At 56.4% G+C, this 13,422-nt stretch overlaps 1 protein-coding gene across 1 annotated transcript; it reads right to left on the reverse strand.

Moving 5' to 3' along the window:
• Positions 1 to 1,525: 1,525 nt before the first annotated feature.
• On the reverse strand, positions 1,526 to 13,120 carry Rcc1l (RCC1 like). Its single transcript, XM_042688055.1, has 11 exons — positions 12,803 to 13,120; positions 11,524 to 11,653; positions 9,904 to 10,032; positions 9,533 to 9,599; positions 7,772 to 7,823; positions 6,707 to 6,791; positions 5,826 to 6,007; positions 5,110 to 5,197; positions 4,258 to 4,431; positions 3,938 to 4,023; positions 1,526 to 2,169 (listed from the first exon to the last, which is right to left on the reverse strand). Exons 1-11 carry the CDS (start codon positions 13,118 to 13,120, stop codon positions 2,092 to 2,094), a joined length of 1,389 nt encoding a protein of 462 aa, XP_042543989.1. The 3' UTR covers positions 1,526 to 2,091.
• Between the last annotated feature and the right edge of the window lie 302 nt (positions 13,121 to 13,422).

Here is a 13,422-nt window from a genome sequence, read left to right on the forward strand (position 1 = left end):
CTGCCAACTCTGGCTTCCAACCACAACCCTCAGATCTCCCACAATCCTCAGCCTCTTAAGTAGCTAGGATTTCAGGCATGAGACACAGGCACCTGGCTAACAACTCACTGTGGCAGGAACTAGCCAGTATTCCCTGAGAACTACTTAAATACAGTCCAAGGCCACACTCCCACTGATCCTGCCTCTTAAAGGGTCCACACGGCACCAGCATGTGGCTGTGGGGCCTCAAACCACTGTACTGAGGGCATCAGCTCCTGAAGCGGTTGATTCTGTGGGAAACAAAGCAGGCCTGGTTGAGGCACAAGGCCATGGTTCTTCCCACAGGGCGGGGAGTTTCCTCACAACATGGCACCTGCCCCCTCCAGTTCAAGGGAACCAGAATCCATTCGCCACTGCCCGCACCATATTCTGTAGTTACCTGACCCAGCAGAAGTGACATGGAGGAGGGGGGAAATGAGGACACTGAGGCCCCCCACCCCACTCCCTGGACCCCTGCCTGAAACCTCCTGGGCAGAGGCGCAGCAGCCCCGCACAGCTCCGCCCTTCTGCATTCCACCTGGGCCCTCGGGGCCTCATGGACAGCGGATGATGAGAATGACACGGGGACACGGCGTGCCGCGTGGCCTCCGCGCTCTGCTCGCTGGAGCGTGAGGACAGCAGGCTTGCAAAGCTCTTATCGCAGCACGGAGCGCGGTTTCTGCTTAGCTGACGAGAGCAGGCCCGAGCAGATGGCAGCCAGGAGAGCCTAATCGTGACCAGGGCCCCACTCCCAAAACCAACCCTAGCACAGCCTTGTACACTAGCAACCATGTTCATGGTGACTGTGGGGGGGGGGCGATCCCACGTGGCCTGGGCTAGTCCTGCTCTTCCTCTCAGCCTAGCCAGGGCCAAGATTACAGGCATGGGCCAGAGCCTCCAGCCGCTAGGTATTCTCATTGCTGTATCTGTAGGTGGGTGGCCATTTGTGGGTTTGAGATCCTAACTTCCAGATAATCAATCCCAGGACCATCGTGAGCAGAACCTGCCCCCCCTCCCCCACCAACTCCAGTCCCAGCCTCCAGGGGTGACCTCAGACCTAGCCCAACTAAGGTCTTCAGAAAGCAGAATGACACATTTTCTAGTACTATCTATGTAACCCTAGTTTGGCCTCACATTCTCAATCCTCCTACTTCAGCTTCCTCTGTGCACTTTGTCAAAAGCCTTGTTTGCCAAAGCTAATCTCATGATGATCAGTAATAAAAGACCTTTTGTCAGCCAGGCCCAGTGGCTCACGCCTGTAATCTTAGCTACTCAGGAGGCTGAGATTTGAGGATTGCAGTTCAAAGCCAGCACAGGCAGGCAAGTCCATGAAACTCTTTATAACTCCAATAAACCACCAGAAAACCAGAAGTGGCGCTGTGGCTCAAGTAGCAGAGCTCTCATCTTGAGCTGAAGAGCTGAGGGACAGCCCTCAGGCCCAGAGTTCAAGCCCCATGACCGACAAAAACAAAACAACAAAAAAAAGACCTTTTGTTCTTAAGCAGAAAATAGATTTTATTCTAGAAGGTGCTTTTAAATGATGCTTTTCCAGGAAAGACTTGTTCTAAAGCAAATGTTTCCCCCAGTTTTGGAATCTTCTCCAGGCCAACGCCAAGCCAGGTGCAGCTGTGGCCTAGCACAGAGGTGGCTTCAGGGAAGGCCACTGCAGCCCATCGGTGCAGGCTGGCACAGGCCCGCGCCGAGGAATCCAGGGCTGGCGGGCCATATGCGCGCACACAGCATGTGGGCACAGTGACTGGTCATCAGAACTGGGCTGGTGGGCCAGATGCGTGCACACAGCATGTGGGCACAGTGACTGGTCATCAGAACTAAGGCCCAAGGCAGCCAGGCCCTGCAGGGACAGCTAAAGTGTCAACAGAGGGTCCAGCGCCTCCCAGGTGCCTCCTGCCACACAAGCACAGAACTGCCGTGCGCACCTGGCAGGTGATGGCCATCCTCGAGCCCCCAGTCAGTGCCCAGTGTCCTTAGGAGGGTGCTGCCACCTCCCAGTGCCATTGGAGCCATTGCAGCTCTGCCGGGCACTCACAGCCCAGGCCCAGCAGCTCCAGAGGCTCAGACGAAAGACTTGGCCAGAGTCACCATGTGGTCCACCCCACACGCCACGTCCACAGGCTGGCCGGGCAGCGTCACCTGCAACAGAGAGGGCACAGCATGGTCAGCCACAGGCCCTGGCACTGCCCTGCCTGGCTCAGCCTTTCCCGCCTGGGGTAGAGGCAGGAACAGGCCCTGCCACCAGCCAAGCGGACCCCTTCCCCCGCCCTCGGGCACACAGCCCAGCTGTCACTAGGGTGGCTGGAGCCTGTGCTTCCTAGGGTTCACTGTTCTATGTCCTTGGAGACAGATACCCCAACCTGTCTTGGGCCTATCTCAACGTGTCCCCAAGAGGACATGTTCTCTATTTTTCTTTTGTTCTTAGTTTTCTTGCTTCATTTTTTTTTTTCAGACAGGGTCTATGATATATAGCCCTGGCCAGCCTCAATCCTCTTGCTTCAGCCCCCCCAAGGGCTGGGATTACAGATGTGTGGAACCACGCCTGGCTTTCCCTATTTATTATTATGGCTAACAGGCAATTCGATCACAATGCCACACTACAAAGGGTGGAAAAGAGCAAAGTATTAAATGTCTCTTCCTATTCCACCACCCTCTGCCCCCCGCGTAACTACAAACTAAATTCTTGGGTCCTTCCAGAGGATGGTGGTGGTTGTCTGGAATTACCACACTACAACCATGCACACGCAACAACCACACACACGCAACAACCACGCACACGCAACAACCACGCACACGCAACAACCACGCACAGGCAACAACCATGCACAGGCATGGAGGAGTGCTGGGCAGATGGCCTGGCTGAACAGTGGCAGATGCTGATCGCAGCTCTGCACCTGAGCCAAGGGCTCAGGCCATTAGGGGCTGCTCCTGACCACAGAGGCAGAAGCGAGGCGCCTGTCCTTTCCTGCCTCACCAAACAGCTGGGGCAGATATCACTGAGCAAACACGGGCAATGGCGGGCAGTGAGCCCTGGCGCTCCTGCTGGCCCAGACCACAACAACGGCCGCCAGGTGGACTCCTAGCAACCTCTGCCTTGAGAGCTGTTTACCTCCCCACAGAAGCCAAGTGAGAGTACGAGTCTGAGCTGAAGCCCTAGTAACGGCATTAAAAAAAAAAAAAAAAGTGGGATGTGGGGTCACTTGTTTGGTTTGTGGCTTTTTTTTGTTGAAACAAGATCTCAGTTATGTCGCCCAGGCTGCCTCAGTCTCCCAGTGAGTGCTGGGACTGTGAGCATGTAGCACCGTACCCACAACAGAGGCTCTGCACTCAAACACAACAGTTTCTGGTAACTTAAAAGAGCTGGTAACTTAAAAGACCCAGCACAGGGCTGGGGAGGTGGCTCAGTGGGATAGTACTTGCCTAGCACTCATGCCTGGGTTTGATTTCTTCAGTACCACATAAACAGAAAAAGCTGGAAGTGACACTCGGGGACAGTGCTCTGGCCCTGAGTTCAAGTCCCAGGACTGGCAAAAAAAAAAAAAAGACCTACTACAATTGGACATCCTTTCCCCTTTAGTTCTGTAGTGGGCTTCGTGTACCGCACCCCAGCGCTCAGCTCTGCCTGCAGTCTGCCAGCAGGCGCATGCTTGCTCACTTGCTTTTCCTTTCTTCGGCTGCTGGGACTGAATGGGCTGTGCGCACCCCTCAGCCGCGCAGGGCCTCTGAGCCACCCCCAGGCCAGCCCGCTTTCTTTCCAGCTCGGCAGAAGGCATCCACAGTGCGGGCTTGGCTGCGAGCTCCCTGAGGCCATGGCTGGGGTGATGCCCGCGGCGAGGCAGGTCCTGAGCCCCAAGTCCTAGCTCACAGGGCACAGAGCACTGAGAAGGGCGGCCAGGGCCCACCTTACCCGCCACGGGAAGTACTGGTCGTCCAGGCGGCCGATGCCCAGGCAGCCACGCACATTCTTACCCCACACGAACAGCTCGCCTCGGTCTGCAAGGCAAGGATGGCACTGGGAGCGAGGAACCCTCCCGCCCTCACCACGCGGCTCACTCAGCCCCACCCGCACAGTATAGCCAGGCCTGTGCTGCCCTCTTTCCTTAAGAGGTCCTGGGCCTTGAACTCAGGGCTTTGCAAATGCCCCGCCCCTGCCCCTCCCGAGGGTGCCGCCCCCACAGCCCCGCCCCCTCCCAGCATCCCTTCTTGTGCTCTCCCCCCCCCACTCACCAGTGATGGCCGCAAAGTGGCTGAGCCCGCACCGGAGGCGTGCCACCTGGACATCGGGGGTGAAGTCCGTGGCTCCAAAGAGCGAGGGGGGGATCATCTCGGGCAGTGCTGTCTCCACCAGCCCTGGCCCCTTCCCGAGAATGCCGTAGCCCCAGACGAAGACCTGTCCTTCCTCTGTGGGGCACAGCCAGTCAGGGGCCTAGGCGGGCCGCCTCCACGCTGCCCCATCCCCATGCCGCCCTCTATGGCAGAGACTTGGTTGTTTTTGAGTTAGGGTCCTCACTACTAGCCCAAAGTAGCCTTGAACCTACAACTGCCACCACACGAGGCTGTGGGTCTGTTTTGCAGGGAGGGAACCAGGCCTACCTGCATGCCAAGGCGGGCTTGACCACGAGCTGGACCCAGCTCTGGACCTGGCTCTGGCCAAGTCAGCCAGGGTAGGGGCACACACAGGCCCAGAAAAGGAACTTTAATACTTTTTTTTTTCTTTTTGTCTGTCGTGGGGCTTGAACTCTGGGCCTGGACACTGTCTCTCAGCTTTCAACTCAAAGCTAGTGCTCTACCACTTGAACCACAGTGCCACTTCCAGCTTTTTCTGTTTATGTGGTACTGAGGAATCGAACCCAGGGCTTCATGCATGCAAGGCAAGCGCTCTACTACTGAGCCACCTTCCCAGCCCCAAAAACTTTACAACTAAGTGGTGGCAGGTGTTTAGGCCCAGGGCCTCGGGCTCAGCAATGCAGCAGCTCCTACTCTAGGATAGGACTACAGAGCTAAGCCCTGTCCACACTCCCACCCATGTCCTCCAGTCCCACCCAGTCCTCCCCAAGCCCAGCCGGGCAACCGCCTCACCATTGAGCACAGCACAGCCGGTGCCCCCGCATGCCGCCTGCTTCACCCTGCCCACCTGCGAGAAGGGCAGGTTCCGGGGGACATTGACCTATAAAGGAAAGAATTAGGTTAGAGCCAATCCTTGTCCCCGCACACCCACCCACTGGTGCACCCCAGCACCCGACCTCACTAGAGATCAGAGGGGACCCACTTTCCACCCTTCTAGTCCAAGAGAAAAGACATCAGCAGCCAGCCAGCTCCAGCCACACTGTGCGGAACTGAGAGCCACACTGGGGCAGCAGGTGCATAGGCGGCTAGCAGACCCCCACAAGCCAGATCTCACCTCCTGAGGAGCCAAGATTACAGGCTGGAGGCACTGAGCCCACACTCGCTGCTGGTCTCCAAAGAGAGGCCAGGAAGAGGCTGTTTTATGACAGGTGCACTTCCGCATAACCAAGCCCACACCTGCAATCCCAGCTACTCAGTAGACTGGACATCCATAGGATCATGGTTTTTTGAAACTAGCCAGGCAGAAAAGTCCACAAGACTCCATCTCCAAAATATCCAGCAAAAAACAGGATTAGAGGCATGGCTCAAGTGGTAGAGCACTAGCCATGAAATCAAGCTGGACAAGAAGGCCTTGAGTCCAAACCCCAGTACTAGCCAAAAAAAAAAAAGAAAGAAAGAAAAATGAAAAAGAAAAGCAGCTCTTAGAATCTTCTTTGCTGGTTCCAAACCTGTGTAGATTCCGTGACAGAGGCCAGCTGCAGATACTCAGAGTTCCCCCAACCGAAGACACCTCCATCGGCAGAGACGGCCAAGCAGCAATCGCCATAGGTGGCCACCTGGATGACCTTCACCCCCGAAAGGTCTCCACCAAGCCTGCAGGGGGCACTAGTGGTGTTGTAGTGACCCAGGCCTGCCACCACCAGAGACATGGATTTCAGTGACTTTCTCTTTGCTCACTGACCTAGGACCAGGCTGGTGGCCAGTGCTGGACAGTGATAGCAAACCACTCCTCTGCCTGCCCAGCTGCCCAAGGTCACATGACTCCTCAGAAGGGAACAGGACCAACTTAACTGACTGCAAAGTTTTAGAAAACCTTGCAAGATGAAATAGTACTATACAACAGACCTTTTTTTTTTTTTTTTGGTCAGTCCTGGGGCCTGAACTCTGGGCCTGGGCACTCTCCCTCAGCTCTTCAGCTCAAATCTAGCACTCTACCACTTGAGCCACAGCACCACTTCCAACTTTTTCTGTTTATGTGGTGCTGAGGAATCGAACCCAAGGGCCTCATTCATACAAGCACTCTATCACTGAGCCACCTGCCACCTTCCCAGCCTCCACAACGGACCTTTCTGACTATGCACAAATTAAAAGCTACTGCTCTTGTCTTTGGGGGTTTGGTGGCACTGTTGGGGGGAACCCAGGCCCTTCACATGCCTGCCAATCACCCAGCCCAACAGGAATCCTACTGTATCACTGATGGGGCTTGTGGAACACAAGGAAGCAGGCATGCTGGCATGCCCCTGAGTCCCAGCTCCTCAGGACACGAGGAGGAAGGCCTGACCTGTGTCCCCAGACCCTGGGCCACCCCAGGCAGGCAATGGGCCTCTACCTGTCTGCCCGTCGGCGCCCCATCCGCAGGAGTAGACCTCGCCTTTGTCCGTGAGGAAGAGGCTGTGGTCCTGACCGCATGCGACCTGCCAGACAGACGGGGCCTGCTGAGATGAAGTTCCAGCCAGCCCCAGCCCACTCCTCAGAGCCCCAGTAGCAGGGCGAGAGCGGCCAGCACCATGCCAGCCCTGGCCTTTGTCTCCCTCACCATCAACAGTGCTACTGGAGCTCAGGCCTATGAATCCCAGCTACTCAGGAAGCTGAGATCTGAGGATTGAAGTTCAAAGCCAGCCTACACAATAAAACTGGTGAGACTATTTCTGATTAACCAGTAAAAAGCTGTGGCTCAAGTGACAGAGCAAGCCTTGTGCAAAAAAGAACACAGAACTAAGAGACATTGCCCAGGCCCTGAACTCAAGCACCATTACTAATGAGAGAGAGAGAGACAGAGAGAGAGAGACAGACAGAGAGACAGAGAGATAGGGAGACAGAGACAGATAGACAAACCCAGGAGCCCCTCACCACCCATGCTCAGCTGTCTTCTGGAACCTTCCCACTGGGTCTTGGAAGCAGATCAGCCTCCAGCCAGAGCCTGGGCAGCGCCCGCCCCTCTGCCATCAAACCCTTCCAGTCACCATGCCTGGCCTCAGGAAAGCCGGTGCCTCTTCAAGGAGGCACTCCCTCCCACTCCCAGCAACTCCAAGACCCCCACGGTGTACCACGAGGTACTGTAGGCACTCAGTGTGCGTATTTCACACAGTACCTACTGTGTGCTAGGCACAGCCCTGTGCTCAGGAATGAAGCACCAGCCTGGATCACACATCCTGCCAAGTTGCAGGTGGCTCTGCTGCCGGGCGCCTCCTGCCCACCCCACTCCCTCCAGTCCTAGCCAACTCTGGAGTCACAGGAAGGGAAGTAACTTCCAGCCAATTACAGGCAAATCACTAACTTCTACACTAAATGAGTTCAGGAACTTCCCTGCCCAACTTCCCATTACCCCACATGGCTTCAGGTCCTGTAAAAGCTCCCCTGGGACAGGAAGGCGCGCTTAGCATCCAGCTCTTACCTGGACCACTTGTCCGTCAAAGTCCTGCATCCGGTGCACTCGGTGACTCTCCCTGCACGCCACATGGAACAGGGAAGAGACAAAAGCCAGTGAGGAGCCTGGTGCAGGGGCGCACACTTGGATTCCTAGCTATTCATGAGGCTGAGCTCTGAGGATCACAGCTGGAGGCCAGTCTGGTCAGGAAAGTCCATGAGACTCATCTCCAATTAACTACCAAAAAGCCAGAAGTGGGGCTGTGGCTCAAGTGGTAGAGTGCTAAAAACACAAAAATGCTCAAGGACAGCTGCCAGGCCCGAAGTTCAAGCCCCAGGACCAGCACAAAAAAAGCAAATTCCAGCTTTCGTGCCAGTACCATGGCTTGCACTCTACCGTCTGAGCCAGTCTACTCTTTCCCATCTGCTTTTTGCTGGTTATTTTGAAAATGGAGTCTAGCAACTTCGACTCAAAGTGACCTTGAGCCACAATCTTCAGATCTCAGCTCCTGAATAGCTAGGATTACAGTCATGAATGAATGAGCCATGGCGCCTGACCCAACAATGACTTTTTTTTTTCTTCCCCGGTTGTGAGGCTTGAACTCTGGGCCTGGGCGCTGTCCCTACACTCTTCAACTCAAGCCAAGCGCTCTACTGCTTGAGCCCCATCGCCACTTCCGGTTTTCTAGTGAGTTATTACGAGATAAAAGTCTCATTGACTTTCCTGCCCAGGCTGGCTTTGAACTGTGATCCTCAGATCTCAGCCTCCTGAGTAGCTAGGAAAACAGGTGAGAGCCACCAGCACCTGGCTAACAATAATTCTTATATACAATTTAGGAGAACAGAATGTAAGGAACTAGAAGGATTTTTTTTTTTTTTTGCCAGTCCTGGGGCTTGATCTCAGGGCCTGGGCACTGTCTCTGAGCTTCTTTGGCTCTCTACCACTTGAGCCACAAAGCTTCTTCTGGCTTTTTGTGTTTATGTGGTGCTGAGTCCAGGGCTTCATGAATGCAATGCAAGCACTCTACCACTAAGCCACATTCCCATTCTGGGCATAGGCGCTGTCCCTCAGCTCTTCAGCTCAAGGCTAGCGCTCTACCACGTGATCCCCCCCAGCGCCACTTCCAGTTTTCCTGGTCCTTTGTTGGAGATAAGAGTCTCATGGACTTTCCTGCCTGGGCTGGCTCTGAACCATGATTCTCAGATCTCAGGCTTCTGAGTAGCTAGGACCTGGCTAAAAACTTGATTTTATTACTATCATTTTGCATTTTATTTTTTTTTGGGGGGGGGGGCTGGTCGTGGGGCCTGAACTCTGGGCCTGAGCGCTGTCCCTCAGCTCTTCAGCTCAAGGCTCTACCACTTGAGCCACAGCACTGCTTCCGGCTTTTCTTTTTTGCTTATGTGCTGCTGAGGAATCGAACCCAGGGCCTCAGGCATGCAAGGCAAGCGCTCTACCACTGAGCCACCTTCCCAGCCCCCATTTTATTTATTTCCTTTATTTTGTTGTTTTGAGGAAGGCTCTTGCAGGCAGCCTGGTTGTCTTGGATCTTAGTGGGGTTTTAAACACCAAAATGAAAAGACAGACATGAAGCAAAGTTGTCTTTGTGGCCTTTTTTTAAGTTAATCAAATTAGAAAAGAAAAATTTTTAATTAATACCCATCCTCAACAGCCTGGCCTCCAGTCCACCCAGCTCACACTCGGGGCTCACCATGGGAGCAGCCCAGGGGCTGCGGGTTTGTCTCCAGAGTGAGGGCCTGGAAACCTGGCCTGCGGGCCCGCGCAGCTCACCTGTACACCTCGTTCTCCACCACCTGGCGTCCACACTGCCCATACGCGTTGTTGCCCATGCTGAAGACTGGAGCAGACCAGGGTACGTTAGCTCTGTGGACCCCGGGGCCCAGTCAAGGCCGCACCCCAGCGCGGGCTCTCTCTCCCTGCACTGGGTCTCCAAGGGCACCGCAGTGTCAGGTACTGCTCCTGAGGCCCCCAACCCCAAGGGCAGCACTGGCTCCCTGGGCCTATCAGGGACCCCACTCAGAGGCCAGCACCCACTTCCCTGCCACCCCTGGATGTCCACCATCATCCTGCTAGCCCCAACTCCACCATGGTCCTCCAAATACTCCTGGACCCCAAAACAGCCCGACAACTCCCACACTCACCACCTTCCTGGTCCGTGAGCACCAGGGCATGGGCCCGGCCGCAAGCCACTTGCAGCACGCGCGTGTCCTGTGGTCTGTCCAGAGGCAGAGGCACTGGCGACGGCTCCAGAATATAGTCATAACCCCGGCCTGGCAGAAGCGGCGCTCAGCACAGGGAGCCAGGCCCAGCCCAGCCCGCCAGCGGCTCTCTGGGTTTTTACTTTCTGGTCCCTTTTTCTCTCGCTAGCATCTCTCACTGAACAGGGCTGGTTTGGGTACCACTCCCACACGTGCCGTGACAGAGTGGGTGGAATCTGCCCACCCCCACTGCGGTGTTCAGCGGGGCTCCTCGGGCCATTTCCATACACACAGAAGATAATGTACCTCCATAAGAGCCCCTTCACCCCGCAATCAGATCCCCCGTCACCCCATCCTGCCCCGGGCCCTTCCCCACACGCCACAATCATACCACACAGGATACATCTCACAGTATTTTTTTTTTTTTTTGGGTCCGGTCGTGGGGCCTGAACTCTGGGCCTGGGCGCTGTCCCTCAGCTCTTCAGCTCAAGGCTAGCACTCTACCCCTTGAGCCACAGCACCACTTCCGGCTTTTTTCTTTTTGCTTATGTGGTGCTGAGGAATCGAACCCAGGGCCTCATGCATGCAAGGCAAGCGCTCTACCACTGAGCCACCTTCCCAGGCCACACAGTATTTTTTAAGTATATTTTAAATTACATAATTTTTCCCTTTATGCCAAGATGAGGACTTGAACTCAGGACCTTGCATTCTGGATTCTTTCCTGCTCATGGCTGGCATTCTACCACTTAAGTCACACCTGGGTTTTCGGCCTGAGATGGGTTCAAACCACAATCCTTTAGATCTTAGCCTCCTAAGTAGCTAGGATGACAGGCATGAGCCATGGGCGCCTGGCAGGCATGCACACATGCACACAGCACCCACCTGCACACTTTAGGTCTAGATTCCATGTATAAGGGAAATAACAGGCTCCTGCCTAGCATACACAGGGCTCCATGCCCAGCTGGGATTACAGCTGTGTGCTACCACACAGGGCTGGAAGCAGGCAGCCACTGGGAATGAGTCCTTCAGCCACCTGGATAACCACGCTCAGTCTCCAGCAGAAGGGTGGGCACTGCTATTTGCTCCTGGGTGAAGATGTTCCTGTTACCTCCCAGAGTCCTTAGTGAGAGTTCAACTGGAGTCTAGAAAACACTAATGGATTCCTTATCACGGTCACACATCACCCTGGCTACTTGGGAGACTAAGGACAGAAGGGGCTCCGTCTAAGGCCAGCAGGGCAGAAAAGTCCACAAGACCTCAACTTGATGGAAGAAGCTGGGTGACACAGCATACTCCTGTCATCCCGGCTATAGTGGGAGAATAACAAAATAAAAAAAAAGAAAAAGGAAAAAAAAATAGGAGGATTGTGGTCCAGGCACATATCTGGGCCAAGAAGCCAGACGGTATCTCAAAAAGGGTAACCAGAGCAAAAGAAGGGTTGGTGGTGTGTCTCCATGATAGAGCACCAGCCATGCAAGCCTCAGGCCCTGAGTTCCAATCCCCCCACCTCCTGTCACGCCAACTCGTTTACTTGCTGTCAGGGGCACAAGGTGCCTTGCTCACTTTGGTCTCTCCGGCTCCTGTGGAAGCCAAGCTGGGAATCCTTGTTGAGGCCCATGCCCCAGACCTTGGTGACGTCTTTGGTCCGAGAGGCTAGCAGCGTGAACCCGTAGCCACAGGCTGCCGAAGAGATCTGAAACCAAGACCCAAGGAAGCATGAACTGGCCAGCGACGTCCCTCAGGAGAAAGACAGGCGCTGCCCAGCACCCACCGCACCGAGCACAGCATCAGCCACCCTGAGCACTCCTGCTCAGCCCTGGGGCCCTCCCCCCAGCCCACCAGGACAGCCTCACACATCTTGGCCAGGCCTGCCTGCTGTGTGGCCTGCTGATGGCTCTGCTTCACAGGGGGGTAGGGAGGGTAAAACACAGTTCATCTGGGCTTGGAGAGTGAGGAAGCTGAACAACCCCCCCCCCAAGTCATTGTTTCATAATGCCCAAGGGCTGCCACAGCGCCGTGCTGCACAGCCACCTTCTCACATCACCACCACGAAGACCAAAAAGTGTCCCAGCTCCTGATTTTCTACAAGGGCTCTGCTGGGCGTTTCACACGCTGTGTCCAGTCCTCACCACACTGCTGGGACAGGGCAGAGGGGGCCCTTCCCACACCACCAGTGACCAGTCCTCAGGCAGCCTGAGGCGGTCCTGGTTTATACCTGACATCCCAAGGTTCACTCTCAGACAAACTAAATGACGAGGGCGGGTCATCCCAGTAGCCCTCCCCGCCAACGTCTCAGCAGCCGGTGATTTATCAGAGGCCTGTGTAGTCTCTCAGAGACCCCATGAACCTAACCACTTGAGTAAAAACGCTGAAGTCAGTGCTCAGGCCCTGAGTTCCAGACCCAGCCCTCCCTCTCCCTCCCCTCCCCTCTTCTGCAAGATGAGCCCAGGGGTAACACTTCCTCTCTGATCTTTCCTCCAGCGTCGCAGCCCACCCACATTTCCCCTGACTTTTTGAATTTTCCTTCCCTAACACCAGAACTTGTCGTCAGAAAGACCTGAGTTCAAACCTTGGGCCTTGCCTCTGCGTCCCTCCCTTCTCTCCCCTACAGCTGGAGGTGAGCACCACTGACTGAAAGGCTGCTGGACCAAACACCTGGCACGTCGCTGTCACCCCAGAAACAGCGAGCTCCCCGCCTCCGACTAAGTCCCCCACGCCCCTCCATCCTCCGCTTCTTGGGAGGAGCGCGCGTGCGCAGTGAGACGGAGGCGGCGCGGTGGGAGGGGTGAAGGCGCATGCGCGGTGGGGAATGGGGGGGCTGGGGAGCGGAGCGCGGGCGCACCTGGGACTCCAGCTCCAGGCGGTAGGGCACGGGCTGGATCCTGCGGCGCGGCCGGGGGGCGCCGCGCGGCGCGGGCCGGGAGCTCGGCTGCACGAAGGTGGGGACGCCCAGCGCCCCCGAGAAGCTGAAGCCCCACACGAAGACGCGGTCGGCGCGGGCCGCGCGCTCGCCCACGTACTGCAGCACGGGCGCGGCCGCCTCGGCCTCCGCCGCCTGGCGCCGGCTTCGCGAGCGCCCGGCCGGCGTCCAGTGCCCGCGTGCCAGCCCCGGCCGCGCCAGCCCCGGCCGCGCCAGCCGAGCCCCCGCCGCCAGCGCCATGCTCAGCTGCACGCCTCAGTCGAGCCTGGGTGCCGCCATCTGTGCGTAACCTTTGACCTCACGTCCTGCCGGAAGAGCCCATGGTAGCAGCCATCTTTACTGAGGGCTGAGGGCAAAGCCCCCGGGGAGCCTGCGCGGCCGCCGTCCAGGATAGCGCCCGCTGCTCGCTCCGCCCGGAGCTGAGGCCGCCGTGTGCCGCCTCCCTCTCTGGTCGCGGTGGGGTCGTCCGGCCAGCAATCCCAGCAACTCCGGAGGCCGAGAACTGAGACTCCTATCGACAGTTAACCCCCGGAAAAGCCAGG

This window comes from Dipodomys spectabilis, unplaced genomic scaffold (genome assembly GCF_019054845.1).
Source record: "Dipodomys spectabilis isolate Male_0828 unplaced genomic scaffold, ASM1905484v1 ptg000112l, whole genome shotgun sequence".
NCBI lineage: Eukaryota > Metazoa > Chordata > Mammalia > Rodentia > Heteromyidae > Dipodomys > Dipodomys spectabilis.

Bases quoted from the DNA above. Each gene is read 5' to 3' on its own strand.
- Rcc1l (XM_042688055.1), bottom strand. From the start codon at position 13,120: ATGGCGCTGGCGGCGGGGGCTCGGCTGGCGCGGCCGGGGCTGGCGCGG. The intron at 7,824-9,532 runs GTGAGCTGCGCG...TGTGGCGTGCAG, and splicing joins GTGGAGAACGAGGTGTACAG to GGAGAGTCACCGAGTGCACC. The intron at 6,792-7,771 runs GTAAGAGCTGGA...TCTGTCTGGCAG, and splicing joins TTGACGGACAAGTGGTCCAG to GTCGCATGCGGTCAGGACCA.